We start from the raw sequence: 24,170 nt of genomic DNA on the forward strand, positions 1-24,170 counted from the left end.
TTTATATTTCGTTTTTAACGGCTCCGTTAAATCCATCTGTGGTTTTTCCAGCTCGTTGAAAACGAAATTTTCACTTGCCTTTATGCGCGTTACTAAAAATAATCGACGATGCGCGATCGGTTTGCCTTGTTAAATCAAACTGTCATCAGCTCGGATCCATAAACGTTCGAGAAACCGTGTCTCAACTAAAAGATACAACTGCCTGCTACTTCGTTGTCGTTCTGCTACTTGTTTAAACGACAACTTGTCGTTTGTGCTAAAAAACTAGATTAAAGCAATTTGATTAAAGAAGATACTGTGCATATTTTCTGGACTGGAACAGACGTGTCTATACATCTTTCGCTTAAACGATGGAAAAACGGTCGAAAAATAGAGAGATGGAAAAAGACGACGATCTAAATTTACCGTAAACAGCGATACGTGCTTTTGCATATTTGCAAGCGTTTATCTTAACACGATAAAATATTCGCGTCACTGTGCCACCAACCCAATAGAAATAGCCCGTAAATTGCCACTGTAACGAGAAATTAAGCGTGCTTCTAATTGCTGTAATTCGATTCGATCTTGGGACGAGAGAGCCAAGATCGAATAAATTTATCAAAGTAACGCGATCGATTCGATTTAATAACGGTCTAAATTTTATTATTAAAAAATTACCTAAAGTCTTTTACTTTTATCGATAATACTTCTTTGTTTAATTAGCCGTGTACCTTTTCAATGTTTCATACACCAACCTGAACATCGGCATAAAAACGTTTAAACAAAAGCAATCTAGGAAAGATTTTATCGTGGAGAAATTAACGTTACATCGAGTCCACGACGTCTACGACGTCTACGGCGTCTACGGCGTCTACGGCGTCTACGGCGTCTACGGCGTCTACGGCAAAACGATTTGATCTTCTTTGAGATCAAATTTCTCTAACAATTCCAGCCATAACGCGCAGCATGAAATTGGAAATCTGTTATTTGCCACGCATCGGATTGCCGCTACGCGTTACGGTAGTAATACGATAATCGCGATATTAACCAATGCACGTTACATAAATAATTCCAGAAACGTATAAATCGAAATTCGATTTAAATTTCAATGTAACTTAAATTCGATAATTTCAAACATTTCAGACATTCCATCTAGCTACGTTTCTTTTTGTATAACCATCGATTTTTCGTTGTTCCAAGTTGATTTAAGCCAGGATTTTTCCAAAGCATCGAAAGCACGATAGAATCGGGAAATCGCGACGACGCTACCAACAAGTTGCGTAAAACAATCCGAGTGATCGATCCTTCACCACGATCTCGTAGTTTACGGCCAAAAACCGCTACGTTTAACGTTGCTTTAAACACAGTTTCCGCTACGACGTATTAACTACAACAAAGTAAACAACGTTATACACGTGTCGTTTGCCAACGAGATAGTTGCTTTGACAAACGCGTACCCGCGTACTCGCGTTGCATTCAATTGCAAGAAGAAGACGCGCAACATACGTACAGTTAGAAGCTTTATTCGTACGATCTTTTATTTGGTACACCGGTTTATCGTTAGTAACCGTCTATTATTAATTAACATTTTCCTTACAGATTAAAAGCGTGTTGCAAAAGAACGTGTCAGGGCGTACATCTTTGATTCGACAATACGTACACGCTTCGCGTGCCACGTGCATTTTAACGTACGGGTATATCGTCGCGGGTAAAACTAGAAAATATGCGTTCGCAGCAAGTGGCGACAGGCACGTTGATGCAAATTTTCTTTCCAAGACATTTCGTTCTGCGAACTCTCGATCAAAGGATTTTCGATATAACGAGACAATCGAGTTTGTCTCTTCATCGATTTTCTACGTGCCGCTCGGCGGAAAACTCGACCAGGCACACGGACCATTTTTAATAAAGATTTATGCGAAATTTTGCAGTCGTTTTTCCTCCCTCTTTTCTACGCTATTTCCTCTTTTTTCTTTATGCTTTTACTCGACAAACTACTCGGAATGAAGCATTATTACGCGTTAAATCATTTCGGAACAACGAAATATTCGTCGCTCTGATGTTCGAACCTGTTATTTACTCGATTTCAAATACCTTTCCAAGTTTATATCCTTCTTCTTCTCGTTAGTCAAATCGCTTGAAATCGAATCGTTTGAATTTCGCTCGAAATTCTCTCGATGGCATCCGAGACTCTCGAGAACGATAAAGTATACGACGACAGGTAAAAATCGTTGTAGGATACGAAAAGCTTGCGTAGACACGGACGACGACGATTGTTTCTAGAAAAGCTTGACGATTTGCCCGGTACGATTAAACACAAAGTTTAGAAAGAAAGCGATATTCGCGAGAAATAAAACAACCGTTGTCCCTTTCGATTCAAGAACCGCGACTTTTCTTCAAACTTGAAAATGATACCTCGAAATGAATCGAGTCATTTTGACTGATGAGAAAGCTCATTTTTTTTTTTTTTTTTTTTTTTTTTTTTTTTTAAGTAGTATTTTCCGTGTGTCTGTTCGAATTATTTCAATGCCGCGCTACTTAAAGACGATAGAGACAAGCGTAGGAATTACTTGGTGAAATACATCGAATCGAGCGAATAAATATCAGATCGACGTACGAAGCGGTTGCCACAATAACGAAACACAGCTTGTCGCTTTACTCTTTGCTAATTCGAGTAAACCAACCCGAAGATGCGTCACTTTTTCAAATCTGCTCTAAATTCACGAGCCGACAAATACTCGCGATCGATAGATCGATACAACGATACGCTTTCGCACTTTTCCATACGAAACCTACATCTTCCTTTCTCTCTCGATAAGTACGATTTAAAAGGTCGCAGCTGACTCCTTATTGCTGCAAACACTTCATATCGGTAAAGTGGTTTCAAACGATTTCAAATTCACGTAACTCTACCGATCGGACGATCGGACATGGACGATTACAATCAGATATCGGTATAATAAAACCAATCGTTCTTCGTCAGACACCACTTTTATACCGAATAAAATACGAAAGAGTAGAACGTACTCGAGCCAGTCGTATTTTATTCCTTTTTTCTTTTCTTGCCAAACCTTTTGCATCGTCCAGCCTCTTTCCTACGCCTGATATACTTGAATATCCGTCTCGTCGCTCACCTTCGCATTTCTTGCTGGTTTCATCGGAATTGTCACCGCAGTCGTCCATCGAGTCGCAGGTCCACGGGATTGGTATACATTTACCGTTCGTACATTGAAATTGCCTTAAAGGACAAGGCTTGCCTGAAGCAAAATAAAGATGGGAAAAATGAAATGCCACTGCGTTGAATACAAAAAACCAATGTTTCGTGGAACATGCAAATGTTCGTTTTCGGGGGGGGGGGGAAGCATGCGAGTAAAGAAAGAAGGAAAGAGATTAGAACGCTGTGTACGTCGCAGACCACATTATCGACGGTAAAATTTTTCTTACAATTTCATGCATCGCGTACCGCTTTCTTTTCGTATGCATCGATTTACGTACATCGTCTGTTTCCATAAACGAAGATTACAGGAGAAGAAGCCCGATAAGTAAAGTTTCATCGGCTTTTTCATTTTCATCTTACTTTCTGGCTAAACGTTTTATTTAACACCGCATACTTGAAAATACGAACAAGATCCTCGAAACAGTTTATAGGTTGGCAAAGTTTTACAAACGAAAACGAACGACCGAAAGATACGACGAGAAGCAATATTTTAACGATATTTAACGATAACTCGAAAGTTATTAAGTACTTTAAAAGCAAATTGAAACACGATTTCAATAACGCAACTATTCGCTGAATTATCCAATGATATTTAATTTAAAAAAAAAAAAAAAAAAAAGAAAAAAAAAACTGCTCTTCCGTAAAATCAGGAAAAGCTTGTCGCGTACTTTCGCTCTTCAAATAATCTTCGAATACAACGGATAAATTGATCTTGTAAAAAGTAAAAAGACGATTTATCGGGCTTTGCTTGGCAAATTGCGCGAGAATTACTTTCGATTTTCGGCTAATCGATTCATCGAAATATTACGCTAAACTTTGTCCGATAACTCGCGAACGTTTTCAATTTTGCTTTACAACCGTATAACCGATCGGAACGCTTGGCGGAAAATTCGTATTATTTCAGTTCGATCGTGACAAAAGTAACGATATCGTGTTGTACTGGATTGTTATTAAAATGTTATTAAGCTCAAAATACACGACGATTAAAGGTTGACACTTGGGCTAATTAATAAAATATCAAACGCGATCTAACGATAAAACATTTAATACGTAATGACGATAAATTAGAGTATCGACGTTATTGCTCTCGCCGATTATTGTTCGCATTATCGTGTTCCCTTGTTATTACTCCAAAACTATTATCGGTAGTTGCATGTAATTTTCGCTACCTCAACCATACTAACTTACGAATATTCGCGAAATAAATAATGCCAATGTAAATAATATCTTGCTCCTAAATTCTCTTAAACCTCTGCCAAATTATTTACGATAAATTTGAGCGAAACAAATCTAATAAATTTCTCGCTCGTTTCGTATAATCGAGTTGACGTTATTATTATTGGAATTTTACGGGTCATATATCACGAGCCAGCGGTATTAATAAATGCTTTCGCATAACGGTAACGGTAACAAGTCTGATAATAAAGGATATGAAATGTTACGAATTACGAGTTGCCCGATTATCGTATTTGACCAAGAATTACAACACCATACAAGACAAGTCTATTCTATAATCTATAATTTCTAACTCTTCTAAATTTACCGATATTATTAATTGGCAAATTATTATATCTTTGTACGAGCTGCAACGATCCCGTTTCAACGATTCAGCATCGTCTCTCAGAGATATTATTATATCGCATGTACGAATAGAGTGAAAGCGATCACGAACGAAAGACGAACATGAAAATAGAAGACGATCGAACAAAACTTACCGATAACTAAAGAATAGAACATCAGATACTATTTTATATCATTATTAATGCGTATATGCAATTAAACATTACAAGCAAGCACGATTAACCATTGATCTTTAATTCGTTAATGCACGTTTCACGTACCACGTGTCCACCTGTATTTCGATACATGTTCAAAAGCGCGATCCGAATATCTCTAATATCTCTATATATTTCACAGTTTTATTAAAATTACATACTTTTGTGAAAAATATCATATAAAAAAGAAATACACACACACACACACACACACACACACACACAACGTTTTTTAATGAAAACCGAAACAAATGCGACCACCTAAAGTGACAAACTCTATGATGGTAAGCGCGTAAAAGAAATTGTTTGCCGATTAAAACAAAAATTCAACTCGACGGTGACGGTGACGGTGACGGTGACGGTGACGGTGACGGTGACGGTGACGATGACGGTGACGGTGACGGTGACAATAAGATGATAAAATACGTTTTTCGTTTGTATTGTCAGATAGAGAACACGTTTTATTGCTTGCTTAAAAACTGATGATATTCGCAAAGAGGAAACAATGGATAAAAAACAAAAATAGCTCGAATTTGTATAATACCTCTACGACGAAAATGCTTGCAATAATTTAATCTCGTTTCTCTGTACGCATTATTTAAATTTAATAACAATATTCGTTTGTTATATCGAGGCATGAATTCGTCTCGTTTCCTTTGTATTCTCGTTCGTGCACATTTCCCAGTATCGATAATAATTTTACTGTCAATCTTTTTTGCTTATTTTATACCGATCAATTATTCCTTTGAAGAAATTATCGAATTATTGAATAACGCTATAATACAAAAGAAAAAGAGAAAGAAACGAGGTGAAAATACAATATATGTACAAATCGAACACAAATCGACGGTCAACTGTTTCACCAGCCCTCGTTTTACTCTTATTTCGTGAATAACCGTTATTTTAATTGTCATCATATCAACGAACCCATGAACCCATCGTACCAATTATTTTCAAATTTGATACTTAATTTACGAATTAGCAATTCGTTGCATTCTATTCTTTAACGTTATTGTAATTGTTAGTTGTTATTTTGTTAGCTGTATCTTGCATAAAACTATTGAAAATATAGAAAATTAATTCAGATAAAAGTCAATCTTTTTCTTTATCAATTTTTTGAAAAATGACAGCTATATATTTGACAAATCCTCCACGAATCGTTTAAAAAGTATAAAGATCGGTTTCCACGCTTCTGAAAAACTTCTGAAAAGAATGTTATTCTAAAAAGAACGAACGCTCTACTATTCGTCACTATTATTTAATTACTACTAAGAAATAATTATTAATAAGAAATAATTACTACTAAGAAATTCTTTCTGCCACCTATAAACAGAAAAAGAGAAGAAAAGTAAACAATCTGCCCTAAATGCTAAATGAGAAACATAGCGTGGTAATGTGGGATAAAATCTTCACGTGCTTCCATCTATCGCGGTCTTCCCCCATTTTCAGACCAACTCGCTACTTCCAACTCGTCGCACCACCAACATCCCTTTCACAAAGATCGTAGATACCGAGTTATACGTCAGATATGTTTCTCATATCGGCGACTGTCCTCCTTTCTCGCGTCCTACGTCCGCTAATTTATAAGTTTTCATTGAAAATGTATGCGAAAGACGTCGATTATGTAAGCGACATTAGCGCATGGCACATACCATACGTATTTTATCAATCAACAATATCGTGTAACTTACATACAATTTCAATGGCAAAACGTTCCCCATTATATTTTAACTTATTCCCCACTGTTCGATTGACAGAGATCGAGAAATGAAACTTACTGTCAGTGGAGAAAGCATCAGCCGCTGCGAGAAAGCCGAATATAGTCAGCAAATACAGCGGCGAAAGTACAAGCAGACGACAGCTTCGCCCCATAACAACCCTCTTTCGTTGCACACCCGGTTTCTCCTTCGTCTTTTCCACCACCACTCTCTCAAACACTACCAACACTGACACCGAGATATTTCGAATACGATCTCTACGGTTCGCTCTTGTTTTCTGTCACGATTCCTTTTTCTTGTCTCTTTCGAAACCGATGACTTTGACAGCCGGCAAGCCGGAAGGATCGATCAACAACAACAACAACAACAACAACAATCCTCACACACGATGTACTGACTGATTATCGATAAAATCTGTTAAGACCACGCGGTAGGACCAACAGCCTCTACCATGCATCGGGCAAGTCACAGATCTTCGATCATGTATATGCAAACAGCTAACAATTCAGAGTGGCTGCGTGCTCGAGTACAGAATAAAAAGTGCACTCCACGAAGTGGTTGAGACTGGCAGGCCCGCCCCGTGTGCAAGCACCTCCGAGTCCCTCGTTGTATATCTCTTGCTCCCTCTTTTCGCTCTATCTTTTGCGTTTCCTATACCACAGCCCGTTATACTTTCTTCCTCTTGCGCAGATATCCTATTTCGCTCTAAGCTACAAAATTGTTCTCTCTTTCTCTCTTTTTCTTTCCCTCTCCCGGGCGAGACGGCGACGACTGACGACCACTGATTCTGACGCACCGGTATCGCGCCACCTGCGCGCGCAGGTACTCCCTCTCGTTCGTCTCCTCTGATCTTCTTCTTCTCACCCTTCTCCCCGACCCCTCGCTCCACCCGACCGCGCGCTCTCACTCTCCCTCACATCCCTCACACACACACACACACACACACACTATATATATATATATATATATATATATACACCACGCTTCTGTCAAAGTTACGCTATGTGCGTACTCGTAGCCTGTTTCTTTAACTGTATATCGTGACCCAGCTTAACCTAACCCATTTTCTATCTGTTTAATGAGCAGGTGAAAGATATCTGTGCGGCACAATCGCAAAGATATTCCAAGAACAAACATCCAATAGTCGGAAGTTTACATTCATTTTATCAATCTCATATATGAAAAAATACGAATAATCAAGGTAATTCTGGTAATTATGAAATCGATATCATGGATGGTATAAACACAATTCTTCTTCAACATTTTGTTTTTTTATTTAATGCTGGACGAACGAATGGTCCTCGACTATAATTGTTTTCATTTTTCACTGGCGCTCGAAAAGTTATATACAAAAATCATAATTACACAGTTAATTTTATAAATGTATCACTCTTGCATCGATGTGGTATTCCACATTAATATACTTGGTCCATTAGTGGCTAAGAAACAGTTTGTTTGCGGGTGAACGCTTAACGATACTATGGGATGTTTCGTCGGTTTAAATCCTGAAAGCCTCGCAACTACTTTTTGAGAAACTAAATCCCATATCCATAGTTTCCCATCTGCGGATCCAGAAATAATGCGAGTATCCTGGGTGTCGACGCTCGATTCTAAACACAAATTATTTGCCACGTGGCCAGTGAATTCTCCGAGCAATTCTCCTGAATCTTTATCCATCAATCTAACCACACCATCGGCACAACTAACTACTATGCATTGACCATCTCTTGTGAAGCTGGCGCATGTTACTGCATCTGTAACGATACATTTAATGACAACTTTAATGATCGCATTTTTATCTTATTTTATTTTATTCGTCGTACTATGTACTACCAACCTCCCATATAATCTGTATACAATTCACCTACACGAATATCGTATCTACGTATTTTCCCATCGAACGAAGCTGTTAGAATTTCATGATCTGATACCCTAACGCTGGACACAGAATCCTTAGCTTCGTTTAAACATTGAGCAGGTTCCAATGTTTTGGATCTGACATCCCACAACATAACTGAGTTATCTCTGGATCCAGAAATAACCATAGAAGATTCTTCGTTGAATCTGACATTAGAAAGGAAGTAAAATAGATTCTTCGCCGATTCTAACATTACAGAAAAATGTATCTATATATATACACACACACACACACACACACAAGGGTACCAGTAATTTTTTGATAATATACCTTACGGTATTAACAGGTCCTGCATGGCCCCTTAAACGCCGAACCGGAGTTCCAGTTGCTACATCCCAAACGATAACTGATTTATCCAATCCGCAAGACACTATTTGACTACTATCGCATGATGCACTACTATCCATTACTTCATCCCCGTGTCCTCCATACGTCTTTAACGTAACACCTCTATACGGATTCCATAATTTTAACTTTCTATCAGATCCACAAGTTAAACAATAAGCACCATCAACTGAAAAAGATGTTAGATATAATATCAATATTATTTAACAATGAAAAAAGCAATCAACCTCATTAAATAAAAGTTACTTTTAAAAAACGTACAACCTACGTACCACTAAATCGTACAGCTCTGACGGCTCCTTGTTTACAATCTATTTCTTTAACAAGTTTATAATCAATTTCCATTTTAAATTTGATTAGAGTATACCACTTAGGAATAATACTTCCTGCGAAAAAGCAAGTTAATTGAAATATTTAAAATTTTATTTATTATATCTCCTACTTAATTGTTCAACGTTTATGGTACAACGTTTCCATACTTTTGCCATTTCAAAACAAACTTCGTGTATATGTATAAAACTAAATATGACGTTAACGCTGATTTGACTTAGTATAGAATGTAGTGGGCCTTACAGGTTGTCCATACTTATAGCGTAATGTAGTATATGATGTTAATTATATATATGTGTGTTAGGCGCGATTTCGATAACATTGTAATTGATAAACATTCACGTGATAATACGAGAAATCGATTATTTAAAATACAAGCTTTAAAGAATAAATAAATTTTGCAGATACTAACGGATGCTAGTGAAGTATTAGTAGTCTAAAGATATCCAATCACCGCTACGGAAAACTAGTTTAAACAAGGATAGTATGCATTACGTGTAGGTTCAAATCACTTTTTATACCTGACGTGTATTACTGATTACTGTTGAATATTCTCGTTTACCAATAAAAAGGAAGAACATGTAATTGTAAACGTTTCACCAAGATATGTGATGAATCAATTGCGAATGAACATAAATAAATAATATATTTATTGATGTTTACCAAAAATAAACTTTAATCCATTCCGTAATCGTATTTGAAGGTGACAGATATTTGTTCCTTGTCAAAGTATGTATGTTTTGACAATAATTGTTTAGTACTTAATGTAATCTATCATTATATTCGAATAAATAGCAGATCCTACTCGCTACGTTCTAAGGTATTACGTTAATAGGTTATCATAGTTGTCGCGATATAACGTGAATTACGTGTACAGTGAAACTCATTAAACTTTATATATAATAAAGATATTAATAAACGATGCGTATAATTAATTGATAAAATTGTTAACATAATATATAACAAAAATTATGTGAATAAAATGGTTGCAAACATAGCAGCTGATATGACCGGATCCATATACCATGAAAGACAAGTAATTATCAAATGTTTTTCGTTTCTAGTTCGTAATCAAGCAACATATAGAAATATATTATCTATACATTAAGCATTATTCTGCATATACCATATGTTTAAATATATGGTGATTATTATTCTTACAGGTGAAAGAGCTTTGCGCATTACACGCATTAAATAATTTATTTCAAGAAAGAGGATTTAGTAAACAGGAATTAGACCAAATTTGTTATAGCTTAAGTCCAGATGTATGGATAAATCCCCACAAATCACTGTTAGGACTTGGTAATTATGACATTAATGTTATCATGGCGGCGTTACAACGAAAAGGACATGAAGCAGTTTGGTTTGATAAACGCAGGTTTGTTTAGCTCAATAAATATACTAATACTTAATTGTACACATAAAACTAAATATATTTATGTATGTGCATATATATATATATATATATATATATATATACATATATGTATGTATGTCTACATATATATATATATATATATATGCGCTCACACACACACACACATATACGTATACATTTGTGGGATTTTTTTCTCAGAGATCCAAAATGTCTGTGTTTAGATAATATTGAAGGTTTTATATTAAATGTACCAACAGAATATAAATTAGGATTCATATTGCTTCCCTTGAAAAGACGACATTGGATTGCCCTGAAGAAAATTCATGGTGCCTTTTATAATCTTGACTCGAAACTTGATTCTCCTCAGCTTATTGGGAAAGTCAGTTAATTTTTTATTCTTCGATATTAATAAATACCATGCATCAATGTATTAATAATTACATTGGCTTTTCCTTTTCAATAATGCCCTATTAGGAAAATGATTTACTTATATATCTAAAGGACCAGATAGATAGTAAGGAAAAGGAATTATTTCTTGTCGTATCGAGGGAGATAGATAATAATCAAGGATGGCTAATAAATACGTATGCAAATAAAGAAGGGATTAATACGGATCATGATAGTATCACGTACATCGAAGACGGCTATATGGAAATGAATTTGAAGAAAGAAGTGTCTGCAGAAATGAATGAAAATGAAAAATCATTGGATAACAAAAATTCTAGGTAATTGAAGCCTTTTTAATTTACTTAATCTATGTATTCAATGCTTCAGGCCAAAATAAATTAAAGGTTAAAGCGACAATAGTCCATTAATAAACAAAGTTCTATGTTCAAGGAATTGAAAAGAGAAGTAAAAGATTACAAATTATAAATGTTGCATACAAATTTTCTTGCAAGAAAGAAAAGGATGTAACTATTTCATTCTATTTAAGTCAACACCATTTGATTGAGATATGTGATTGTGTTCTTAAATTCGTCATATTTTTATAAAAACGAAGAACATTTTAGCATGATAAAAGATAAATAATGGCACAATTATGAATGCATAATATGTTGCCAATTATTAATATTTATATAGATTTTTTATAAATCGTTATTATGATAAATTAATATATATGTGTGTGTGCGTGTGTATTTATTTATTTATTTATATTGTTATTTATTTCACAAATATATTAGGTACAATAATTTACAGTTGCGAAATCAAAATTTCATGTATTAATTCGGTATTTATTTGCAACACTTGTATTCTTTTAATATTGTTTCATTAGTATTATTTAAAGCGTATCATTAAATACTATCTTAAATTAATAGATTGTTTCATCAAAGTATGTACAGTATGCTTTGTTTAATTAATATTTGGTGATTTAAGCGAAGTTAATTTATTGCTCTATAGATGAATAAACTATAGAATATAGAGTTATAATATTACTGCACTGTTAGACAAGTGTTATATTCTAGTATCGTTTTCTAAAATGTTTCGTTCTTTCTTAGTATTTGTTACTAGTCACACTAGATTATTTAATTAAACAATGTGAATAACTATAAAAGACAATCTTTTATACTTTCAACATGAACATCGCAATACAAATACGATAAATATTAATCGGTATGCAATCTATGTATCTTTTTATATTTGCTGTACATTTCAACAACATATTCCAAAAACTCAGTTGTATGATTATTATTTTGTAATTAGATACACCTCTTATTCACTATACTATATGTTCCATTCTTCTGAATATCTATATTTAATAAATTTGTTGTTCAAATAGAAAAAAATGCATCTTTCATTATTATCTAATATCTATATCTAATTACACGAGTAATTAGATAGCCTGTCTAAGATGAGATATTCATCTAACGTGCAATGCTAAATTTATATTTATACAAAATTTCAGTGTTTGTTGCCAAAAATATGGATTTAAATATCTAGAAAATTTATTTGTTATATTGTTAAATCAATGTTTAACCGATGTTTAACATTAACGCAATAATACACGAATAACGGTAATATAATAAATGTTTAATCAACCATAATTAACAATATAAATATAATATGTTTTAAATAATACATTGAGCGATATACATTATACGGAAAATACCTAAGTTAACGACAAAGGTTTTGTATAATTACCATTTTATGGCAAGAGCTGTATCTGATTTCTTTATTTCATGATACTGCGTGTGGAAATATGACAAAGCTTTATCTGTACACTCACCCCCTAACCAATTTCTATATAAATTTTGCACTACTATATTTTGTTCAGGATTACTCCGAGGAAGTTCTCTATATATAGATTCCAACTGTAACGCCAGTTCACGCGGTTGAATATTACTTGAGGGTCTAATCTGCGCTCCCCCGTTAAGACATCCTATCAATTAAATTAAAATTTACACTGAAAAGGTATTATTAATATTGCAACATTCTTCAAATAAAACTTACCACAGGGGCACGCCATAACTTCGACATAATCATATGTACACTTTCCACGTTTCAATTTTTGTACAAGATTTTGTATATTTCGAAATCCATTAGCAATTGCAAATGTTAATAGTGTGTGGCCATCTTTCTGAAATACTGCTTCTTGGAAATCAGGATTTCTCAGATTTTTAAATTCAACTGTTACATCTGTTTCATCAAACAGATGTTTTGCAGCATAACGAAGAATAAATTCCGCATAACCTCCAGATCCTGAACCGCTATGGCCAAGTAAATTGGTTTTAAAATTTTCCATTTGCGATTCAAATAGTTTTTCAACTTCTCTTTCACGTATTTCATTTATTGACACATTATACTCGCTAAGCATTTGTTCTATTTCAACTAGGGAAAGAAACGATACTTAAATAAATGCAATACACGTGTTTCAAATTTCAAATGCTTACTTGGAGTTATGACACAATCTACGTCTCTAAATTTCCTTTCATAGTTATAAAAATCTTCTCTAGATGCTTCCAATTTTTTATCATAACAGGGCATAACAGTAACATGATAAACTTGTCCTGGTAAAAGGTCCATAGTTTCAGCTAAATGATATTTGACTAATGATCCCATAATTTGTTGAGGGGATTTTGTAACACTTATATACGGAAGTATAAAATTGCCATGTGTCTTTTCAGCGTAACAAACCCAACCTGTATTTAAAAATATTTAAACATTGTTTGCATTATATGGGAAAAGTATTGCTGCACAAAATTATGATATATTAATTACCAGGACAAGAAGAAGACAACATGGGTAATTGACCTTTTGCACCCTCTTTAGATGCTTTGTAACGTTCTATGAATTCTTTAGCAGACTCTAAAAGGGCAAAGTCATCAGCCACAGTCATATCTAAAACTATGTCTGCTCCTAGCTGATAAAAGTACCCAGCAAGTTTATTTAATGCCTGTTCTGGATTAAGACTATAATGTTTCGCTATGGATAATACTGCTTGCACCGAAAGGCTGACAACAATAAATGTTGAACGTGCATCATCTTTGCTCTATAAAACATATATATAAAACAGATAAATTTATTATATCTTATTAGTTCTTGACGTATGACATAAAAATAAATTTAGCTATCTTGCTAATGTCGATCATTACCTGATGACGCTGAGAAACCTTCTCTTTAAACACTCGCATTAATTCTTCCTGACTTTGCTGCGTAACTAACACACTTTCTGCAGACGTAATACAACCGCTACAAGCTAAACAATCAGCAAGCGTGATCTCGACTTTCTGCAATTTTTCTGATTGTCCAGCCTAATGAACATACAATAAATATACCGTAAAGTAATTTATAACTTTAATTCAATACTATAATAAATATATACAATTAATAATTTACTTCATTTAATTCAAAAGGTGTCCCGTCTTCCTCAATTTTTATTTTCGCGCCAGTTTTGCTCTTTGACTTTTGAATTTCTATGGGTTTGATACATTCCTGCAAAGAAAGCTCCATACAGTTTATTGTTATAAAATGAAAAAATTAGTAAAACTACCTGAGAAGGTGTAATAAAATCATCCAGATTTGTAATTTGTAATGCTCCACTAAATCGCGATGTCATTTTATCTGAAAAGAATATTTGAATTTTAATTATTATATAAATACTATTAATTGGTATGTAAACTCGATATACTCTTTAAAACAATATAATGGAACTATTTTATACGTATAGCTCCGAACATAAACGTTCTTGTTTATATTAAATCAGGCGCAAATATGAAATAGTCATTATAGTAATAATGTCATAAATTCAATGTTACATCGTTATGAATATAACGTTGTAGGATTATAACGTAATAAATAAATATACAATATTGATATTATATAATATTAGTATAAATGTCATTCTTGTTTGTTTTTGATTCATTCGATTTCAAACATAACCTCATTTTTAATTACTAGATAAGGAAGTATTCAAACCATTTAATATGGCTATTCGATGCAAATAAAAGTTTCGAACGTAAGAAAGTTAATCAAGATTAGCTTTATCTAAATATCGTCCCTGATTTTTTAATTACATGTGGCTCATGAAATACTAAAATTTTGCGTTGAGAAGTTTCTTTCGTACAACAATAAATAAGGTAGATATTTAGCTGAGCCATGCTATATATCCTTGTAGTACATAGATCATTCAATAAATAAGTGAAATTAATATCTACATTTTTGTGAATTTCTTACGCGACATTTAAATAAGCTGCACGCAACCAAACCTGCATTGATATTGTATGTATTTCCACTACCTGTCCGCTTATTTTTCCCTCCGATTGTACATATACTGGGGTGTATGAACATACACCATCATATTTTTCCCACCACATCGAAGTGATGTCATGAGTCTTCTGCTCGTGCCTGTGTGTCTAGTTCAGGGGTGAGTACGCGCCTGTAAGATGGCAATATCCTCAGTGTCGTTTAAAGAAGGATTCCACTTGTTACGATTTCTATGAAATTTTTATTCAGAAATGACTGAAGTCAAGAAAGATGATGTCGTTAAGATATTACATACGTATCCTCTTTGTAGAGTAAGTAAAATATTATTTACATATTATATCGTAAATTGATATTAAAAAGAAATAAGTCTGGTTTCTTTTATCAATAGCGTTTGATCAATAGTAAAAGTCATTATACGAGAAATAATATCCTTATGCGCACAGTTTAATTTCATTAAATTTTCTATTAAACGATCATTTCAATGTTATTATTTGCTATTATTATTATAATCATTTCAACATCATATGATGTTATTATGAAATAAATTTAAGCAATTCATTTAATAGGACGATATATATATATATATTTAAATTAGAGAATTCTATTCATATTATGTAGAAATTAAGCAATTTATGAAAATTCATTTTTCAAGATTATCGTATTATTCATTTTATATTAACATTATCGATATTTTCTGGCGTTCGTTTCAGAAATGCGATATGTCGGATGAAATGAAGCAAGAAGCAATGGAATTGTGCGTCACCGCGGCAGAAAAATATGCGGATAATTATGAAAGCGTTTCTCGGATGATCAAAGAGGCAATGGATAAAAAGTTCGGTGCGTCTTGGCATACAGTTGTCGGCGAAGGCTACGGATTTGAAATAACTTATCAACTTAAACATCTATTATACATGTACTGTGCTGGAAATTTAGCGATATGCATATGGAAATCGGCATAGTGATATTTACAAAAATTGATATGCAAACAAATGTACAAATAGCGTAATTATGATTTTTTAAAAAGACTATTTCTACGCAAAACGATTATTGTTTTAAACAGTGCTGAAACTATTAACATATTGTACAAATCGTTCTTCAATAATCATTATTGATCGTGAACAGGCACATTTGCATATTAATGTTGAAACACATTCAGATATACATAAAAAATTAAAAGATTTGACTAGAATTAAAAAATTTCCCTCATTACGGTACATAAAATAAAAGGCTAATAAGAAGCGATTTATAATTTTTATACGAATGAAGGACTATACACGTAAAAAGATGTAATTATTGGAATATTAATTTCGGAAAATTTTATGACGTTCTATGATACGATGTAGATCTTAATATCCTTCGGTATTATTCAATTAGATGAAAAATATATTAATATATTAATATTGAAATTTCTTTCGTCGTGATATTATCATACAAAATGTAAAATATTATGCATAATATTATGCTGAATTATGTCATTATCGTTATTATGTATGTATGCATGCATGCATGTATGTACGTACGTATGTATGTATGCGCGTGCGAATTGTACATATACAAATGCAGCGCGTTGATATGCATATAATTTATTGTATTTGTTTGTGATATTATTTATTTGTATAAAAGTCTTTTGTGGAGTTGCTATGTAAAATATATGTAATATATGTTATTGTGTATAATATAATATATAAATTCTGGATCAGTTGTTATTAATATATGCAATATCATTCAATTTTATAACGTAATAAGTCATGTAATATCATGATTATTTTTTAAACATTTATTTCAGTGATTCTAATTACAGTATTATTTTATAGGCGTATTAAGACATGTTATTATATGTTCTCGTACAAGAACGATTTAATTTTTATTGTAAGAAATGTATCGTTTATTTATAATATAATCATTTATCTGTTACAGTATTCCGCGGCTACAAGTCTATACAGTTTTCTCTTTATTTTGATTTAAAAAACATGAAATGCTGGTGCAAAAAATATGTTACAATATTCCAGTTACAGTTTCAACATTTACGCGAAGAATTACAACTGAGCATACTTTTATATTTAACGTGTTCAGTGTATTAATTTATAAGAATGTAATTTACAAAATTCTTCTCACAGATTATTATTTCATCTGGATTCAGCGATTATTATGTATTCTGTAATAAGCAATCTGTATAGTGTTAACAAGATTCATAGTTCTACACCTTAAACAATGGGATACATTTAAAATAATACATGTCTCGGCTTCACAAAAATGTCACAACGACAATTAAACGTTTACTATATATTTACATAGCACGGATTTTAAGTTAGTTAAACAAAATTTATTACACTAAGTTTAATAACAGTAATGGTAGTAGTAATTCTATTAATAATAATATCTCTATATTTTTAAATTATTTACTATCACCGTTAATAATACATATGCTTTCCATTTTCCACTTCTGCAAGATGAATTCTCTAGTATTTACAATCCTTGCGGAAACTTCTACACGCGCTGCTAGATCATACGTTCCAGGAGCTGCAAGTACAGCCTGTAAGTTTACGGTACTGCTGGTCAATGGCTCTACGTGAGAACAAATTGCTGAGTGACAAGCATATCTGTAGTATGTAGAAGCTTGCGGAGAATACAACCGTGACTTTATATTTGGGAACTTACTTTCACTAAAAACATATAGGGTAAATTATAATACGGCCTATAAAATGTTTTAAAATTACTTTTAGTAGTATTTACCTGCTAGTACCTATTGTATTGATTTTAATATCAATATGTGATTCTAAATGATTTTGTATATACATTATTACTGGAATGAAACACAATCGATTTTCATTAAAATTATGTGTGATCTCTCTATCATGACTCAAAGAAAATGAAATCATATTTTTCAAAAATTCTGTTTCCGATGCTTGTTCCTTATTAGTCACAGCCGAAGAATCAAGTACGTTTCTATCTGGACCAAAGATCTTCAAACGTCCAGCATATTCGTTTGATTCAACTTGAACTTCTTTGGGGCATTTATACGTTTTAGTCAAATATTGTATATCAAGATGATGTTGACCAATTGCTTGCCTCGTAATAATACCATTTTCAATTATTCTCGCCCGCCATTTGAGAATTAAAGTAGAATTTAGTGCTATAGTAGCAGATAAGGACTTCTGTTCATCACTTTGTGGTAATCGTTGAGATTGCTGTACTTCAGCTATGTTTTCATTGATGTCTAACGATGGAATATCCTTTCTTTGTATGAAATTGATGTACGGATAATTTGCATCTGAATCAATACATTCGTTTTCTTGAGTTAAAGATACATCAGAAAACTTCGGCTCATTTTTGTCCTTTTTTCTTAGCTTTAACATTAAATGAAACATTTCTTGAAACTGTATCTTAACATTTGTTGACAAAACCGATGAACTAAATATAGACCACGTATCGCTTTCGAACAATACTTCGGACAACAAAATTTCATTTGTGATCAAGTCATGAATTTGATTTGCATTTTTAATGCAAATTATTAAGTTTAATGTAGGTGAAACATCCTTAAATAATACGCTTCTCGAAGCAAACGCGCTAATTTTTATGGAATCTAAAACTGTAAAACGCCAGGTGTGCCTACAAAGTCGGTGTTTTATCACGCTTCTCAAATCAGTATTTTCGTAATAAAAAAGTAAATCCAAACAATGAACTCCTTTTTCATATGGCGCTCGAATCCAAAATGGTATTATATGTGTTTCACCAACATTCAATATATCGTTAGTGGAAGGTAATGGAATCTTTAGTATGAGCCCATTGTTTCTCTTTGTCATATGTTCTGTAATCATAAATAAAATACTGGTATAATATTACTTTCAACTCGATCAATTTCAATCATTGAATGAAACCAGTACGGAAGTTTTATTTACTTTCTTGTGTATCTACGTATTCATCTCCTAACGAGAGAAGTTTCGCGTCTGTAGATGCCAAGTAAATGTTTGACAAAGGCGAGTTACCCACATTTTTCAACGTTATATCTATTCTTTGAATTTCTCCGCATAGCATTTCTGCAGACAGTTTGCTAAAGAAAATCTAAAAATAAATCTTTATTAACCATATTGTACAAATATTGTACGATATTGAATACTTAACATAAAAACTGCATCGAAATATTAAGTACCTGCATAAATGGAGCTTTTTCGACAATATTCATTTCTAATCTATGATCCGCGCCATACATATTTGTACCAGGTTTCTCTTTAATATTTTTTAATCTAGGTCCCCTAATTTCAAACAATCTTTTCCCAGTAATAGCTATTGTCGGATTAACGACTGGTGGATCTACTACATGAGTCGGATTAGATAAATCATAACTCAAACCTAATGTTTTTAATTCTCCTACTTCTTTTGGTATAAGACACAGTGTAACATTTTGTTTAGATGTTGGTTGTAAAATAATTTTTTCGATCACTTGTGTTTCCACTGGCGTTAAATTCTCTGGTGATCTCGTTTCATTTGTAACTTGTCCATTGACCGAAGTAAATGACCATAATAAAGTCACATTAGACAATGGCAGCGGTATGTGTAATGGATTATATAATTCGATGAAGAAATGCACTGGTTCGTTCAAAACTGCATTTGGTTTTACACTGTTATTACTTGTCTTAGAATACAGTGCAACTGTAGGCTTGAATATCATAGGAGGAGATCCCTGAGCTTCTGTAATTAACATTTCTTCCATTCTTGCCCATCTTACATCATCACATTCTTCAGTATCAAATGAAACATGACTCGCAGGAATATTATTTTCATGCGATTTAGCTATAGGACCATAAAATACTTTAATGTCATTACTATCTATTAACGGTAAAGGCAAGATAGGAAGCTCTTGAGAATTCGATAAACCTTCCTGTAACAATAACTATAGTATATAATTAATGTGGTAGTCGGCATATATATCTATCTATCTATCTATCTATCTATCTATCTATCTATCTATCTATCTATCTATCTGTCTGTCTGTCTATCTATCTAATCTAATCTATCTATTTATCTATACACACACGCACACGCACACGCGCGCGCGCACACACATGTATACACACATTATGGATTATATCTTATAACTATACTTATACATACATTGTGGATATGTAAAAATTCACGTAAAAATGCAGCTTGTTGTGAAGCTGGTTGTTTACTGGAAACATTTAGCAATTTCTCAAATGCTTTAACCGCTTCACTAACTTGTTTTAATGATGCTGCTTGTCTACCAATCGTAAAATGTATGTGATCTTCTGCCAATGACCAACCTCTTCCACTATATACCTAATAATATAAAAATTTAATATAAACGTTTAATATATATGTATTATAAATAAATAAATAAATAAATATATATATATATATATATATAATTTAGTTATATAATTTAGTTATATAAGAGTTAATTAAAGAATACCTGGTAAGCTTGTTGATAACATCGCAATGAATGTTTTCGTTGACCTGCTTTTGAAAAACGGTGACCAGCAAGAACAGCATGGAATGCGTACTTGCGCATCATCTTCGGCCCGATAAAACAATAAGCAGCTTGTTCCAACAAGAGCGCAGAACGTAAATCCGAATCTTCACTGGTCATGCGAATCAATTGTTTAGCAGCCTCTCCATATAAGCTTTTACCTTTCAAACATTCTGCACTGAGCAATGTTGCTCTTGTTGCAAATTGGGGCATTTTACAACTAGTCGAATAAGTCAATATTGCATCATCCATATATTCGATAGTCTTCCTATTAGTTTCACCTTGCATAAATGCACTTAAGGCAGCCATTTCAAGAGCACCTGCATAATAGAGCCAAGCTTGATCTGCCGCAAAATCTCTTTTTGCGCTATGATATGTTTGGTAAGCAAGTGAATAGTGACCAAACATAAAACATAAGTCACCTAGGCGACGCAATTGCAATTCTGGTGATTCTGTTGTATAACTGAAATCCAAACAAACCCGAACTTTATATATTCATATATATGCTATGTATTACTTTTGTTATATATAATACTTCTAATTTGCTATTATTTAACAAGATGATATGTAATAAACATACATTACAGCATTTGATGGAGTAGGTCCCGGTATTCCAGGTTTATTTGTTCCAAACCATCGTCTTGTAGCACTAAAAAGCGATCTACTGACACCCTTTTTATTTGAAATTACATCATTTAGCAAACCAATTTGTTTTTCTACATAGGGTAACAAACATTTTAAACAAAATTCTGTTATTAATGCTCGTACTCTTTCAAGATCTTGCGTAGATAATCTAGCACCATGTTGTGTTGCTACGTAACTAGGAGAATCTGCCCAAACATTTATATTTATTGGAGTATCAGTGATTATCTGTCCCTTTCCGTGCAACACAGAACTTCTTGACTTGTCAGCTGTTGGACTTAAAGGATGAATTGTAACAGAAACAGCTTCCTGACCAACTTCTAAGTGCGTAGTACTTGTCGATTCGGATATTTCAGAAGAGAAACTAATAGCGTCATCTAAATCCGGAGAAACCAGTACAGAATTCTGTGGAGCTATTGGCGTTCCAGCCTGGCTTGTTCTAAAATATGAAATACACATTCGCAATTATTTCATAAACTTTTGAGAAATATACTAAGTAGAAGCATACTTTTCAGTATCCGTTGTAACTTCATTTGGCATAGAAGAAACACCACTAGTATCTACAGGTGTGCGAGGAGAACTATTCTGTTCACTACCTCCTAATACTTCTGAATGTTTTACTAAAAATTGACTCCAAGGATCTGGTAAATGAGTATTATCATCAACTTGACCTGGCGGTCTTGAATTCATTTGTAATAGAAAACAATTATTAGCACCGTAAATATTCTTCATATCCGTAAAAACTTTTTCAGCCCTATAAAGATTACAAATAATTAATTTTAACAATAGTTGGTATTTCTCTACATAAAGAAGCCACGAAATAAAAAATAAATACTTGTTCCTGTCATCTTGTAAAGTATCATGTACTAAGATATAATATCTTAGCGTATTGTTATTAAACCATTTTGGCAATTTTCCGGGTATATTTTGATGTAATTGGGCACCCATATTTTGTATCTTTTCCAAAGGATTGTCCTCTACTGTGGAAACTACTATCATACAAGCAAGAAAATGTTTTGTGAATTCATGATCCGATGGAAATTGAACACTTAAAAACATTTCCCTCCATGCTTCAAACCAAGGAACCGATACTGGTATATCAAGCTCTGTTGTTCCAATTTGTATAGTAGTTGTATGTTCACACATGGCTGAACTAACTGCTTCATTTAACATTTTTCTGGCAATACTTGGTTCTGGAGGTTGCGCATTAACATCTTGTATAAAAAGACGAAGATTTCTAACACTAATACTATTTCCCTGCGGGTCTTTAAAATGACCTATAAGAATAAAAAATAAACCCATTGATATTTCACAGTAATACACATAATATAATATGTAATTTGCGAAATAAATCTAAAGATAATTGAAAATTCAAATTTATTTACGCACATTTATGATTATTTCATAATTTACTTATTGTTTTATTATGAAACACAGTTTGCTGTATTTTTTTTTTCTTTTTTTTTTTTTCTTCATTTTTTTTATCATTCTATGAACTATTCGTCATAATTGTTTAAATATTAAAAGTATTTAACAAGAACTTGTATTTAATAAAACAATAGTAACACAATATAACAAAATAATACGTTTTTTATTTATCATCATATTAAAATTTCGCCTTTATATTATAACAACTAGTTACAGCTTTTACTTATTCTAATGAGTAATTTTAATGATGTAATTAATGTGACAGTGCCTGGTATAGTAATGAATGAGAAAAATCACCAACTTCTTACCTTCGGTATTTAGCTTACAAAACGGTTGTAGAAGTTCAACGAATGATAAATTGTTTTTTTGACATACAGCATCAGCTGCAGTTGAACATATCGCAGCGATTTGTGGTGAAAAGGCATTGCTTATAAACTCACGAGGAGTTAACTTACATTGAGCCATGATACTTGCTAGAAGATCTACAGATAATCAAGGTTACGTTCTACTAATATGTAGAATTATACGATTACAGTCATTTTGGGCGTTAAGTTGTTATCGTTTATTGGCTTACAATTAAAAGTTGACAGAAGCCAAACTTTCAACATATCCCAAAGTAATAGTAAACATCTTCAATGAACAGCTGTTCTGTGAAGATTTACCGGTGAAGGGTAAAAATATGTAGATGAGACATACATATCATAATATTAGACGGAAGTGTTTATAGGCGGAAATTCTGTCTATGATTCTTTTGCAAATTCAATCCTATAAATGGTAGATGTTGGAACAAACTTCTAAAAGCGCAAGAACGTTTGATTATTCCATGAAATATAAGAAGAAAATAATTTAACAATTATATACTTAAGTCTATTGAATTACATAGTATGTCCTGTTTTTCCGTTTTCAAGTAGTATGTCCGAACAAATTTTCTTCCAGTTTAATAAGATTTATTTTATTATATAATAATCATATATCATTTATATTTGCTGAATGAAACGCTTAATTTACCGAGCGTGGAAATTTAACAATTCTTAATTAATCAACTGATAGTTATCTTTTTATATAAAAATCTTAATTCTTCATATATTGAATCTTATATGTGTATCTACATATTACAATCGTATGAAGGGATTAATATGCCGAACATAATTCGAGAGTTTTGTAGAAATGTTACAGTTTTTTATGGATATATATATAGCCATATTTCCTTGAATCAAGCGTATACATTTTCATATCTTAAGATAAATAATATTT

General features: G+C 32.9%; 6 protein-coding genes across 15 annotated transcripts in view; 2 read left to right on the forward strand and 4 right to left on the reverse strand.

Moving 5' to 3' along the window:
* LOC132912902 (low-density lipoprotein receptor-like) overlaps positions 1-7,457 on the reverse strand; it is a 65,365-nt gene extending 57,908 nt beyond the window's left edge. For 4 of the 9 annotated variants that reach the window (XM_060970716.1, XM_060970712.1, XM_060970713.1 and 1 more), the window contains exons 1-2: positions 6,747-7,456; positions 3,111-3,233 (exon numbers count right to left, since the gene is read on the reverse strand). In XM_060970716.1, coding sequence (XP_060826699.1) covers positions 3,111-3,233; positions 6,747-6,840 — 217 coding nt within the window. In that variant the 5' untranslated portion in view covers positions 6,841-7,456. Of the gene's footprint in view, positions 1-3,110; positions 3,234-6,746 lie in introns of all 9 variants that reach the window. The other 5 variants (XM_060970718.1, XM_060970717.1, XM_060970715.1 and 2 more) reach the window with 3 other exon arrangements.
* A 478-nt stretch (positions 7,458-7,935) lies between these two features.
* Positions 7,936-9,485, reverse strand: LOC132912930 (WD repeat domain-containing protein 83). Its single transcript, XM_060970763.1, has 4 exons — positions 9,222-9,485; positions 8,875-9,118; positions 8,524-8,750; positions 7,936-8,440 (listed from the first exon to the last, which is right to left on the reverse strand). The coding sequence occupies exons 1-4, from the start codon at positions 9,292-9,294 to the stop codon at positions 8,073-8,075; spliced, it is 912 nt and encodes a 303-aa protein (XP_060826746.1). The 5' UTR covers positions 9,295-9,485; the 3' UTR covers positions 7,936-8,072.
* Positions 9,486-9,568: 83 nt separating this feature from the next.
* LOC132912937 (josephin-2) lies at positions 9,569-11,567 on the forward strand. The gene is made up of 4 exons (XM_060970777.1): positions 9,569-10,315; positions 10,443-10,657; positions 10,856-11,036; positions 11,132-11,567. Exons 1-4 carry the CDS (start codon positions 10,262-10,264, stop codon positions 11,384-11,386), a joined length of 705 nt encoding a protein of 234 aa, XP_060826760.1. The 5' UTR covers positions 9,569-10,261; the 3' UTR covers positions 11,387-11,567.
* Positions 11,568-11,847: 280 nt separating this feature from the next.
* On the reverse strand, positions 11,848-15,137 carry LOC132912914 (probable cytosolic Fe-S cluster assembly factor AGAP009023). The gene is made up of 7 exons (XM_060970744.1): positions 14,646-15,137; positions 14,492-14,587; positions 14,248-14,406; positions 13,874-14,144; positions 13,546-13,794; positions 13,106-13,483; positions 11,848-13,034 (listed from the first exon to the last, which is right to left on the reverse strand). The coding sequence occupies exons 1-7, from the start codon at positions 14,709-14,711 to the stop codon at positions 12,793-12,795; spliced, it is 1,461 nt and encodes a 486-aa protein (XP_060826727.1). The 5' UTR covers positions 14,712-15,137; the 3' UTR covers positions 11,848-12,792.
* A 243-nt stretch (positions 15,138-15,380) lies between these two features.
* Positions 15,381-17,052, forward strand: LOC132912948 (dynein axonemal light chain 4-like). The gene is made up of 2 exons (XM_060970789.1): positions 15,381-15,669; positions 16,069-17,052. The coding sequence occupies exons 1-2, from the start codon at positions 15,610-15,612 to the stop codon at positions 16,315-16,317; spliced, it is 309 nt and encodes a 102-aa protein (XP_060826772.1). The 5' UTR covers positions 15,381-15,609; the 3' UTR covers positions 16,318-17,052.
* Positions 17,053-17,116: 64 nt separating this feature from the next.
* Positions 17,117-23,629, reverse strand: LOC132912898 (trafficking protein particle complex subunit 8). 2 transcript variants are annotated; one of them, XM_060970701.1, is made up of 10 exons: positions 23,225-23,629; positions 22,324-22,765; positions 21,997-22,242; positions 21,427-21,927; positions 20,790-21,309; positions 20,471-20,656; positions 19,509-20,237; positions 19,258-19,420; positions 18,092-19,166; positions 17,117-18,021 (listed from the first exon to the last, which is right to left on the reverse strand). In XM_060970701.1, the coding sequence occupies exons 1-10, from the start codon at positions 23,379-23,381 to the stop codon at positions 17,754-17,756; spliced, it is 4,287 nt and encodes a 1,428-aa protein (XP_060826684.1). In that variant the 5' UTR covers positions 23,382-23,629; the 3' UTR covers positions 17,117-17,753. The 2 variants fall into 2 exon arrangements, with proteins under 2 accessions (XP_060826684.1, XP_060826683.1); XM_060970700.1 differs by having other exon boundaries at positions 19,509-20,249; positions 23,225-23,628.
* Positions 23,630-24,170: the final 541 nt, after the last annotated feature.

Source organism: Bombus pascuorum, chromosome 12, assembly GCF_905332965.1.
Source record: "Bombus pascuorum chromosome 12, iyBomPasc1.1, whole genome shotgun sequence".
Taxonomy (NCBI): domain Eukaryota; kingdom Metazoa; phylum Arthropoda; class Insecta; order Hymenoptera; family Apidae; genus Bombus; species Bombus pascuorum.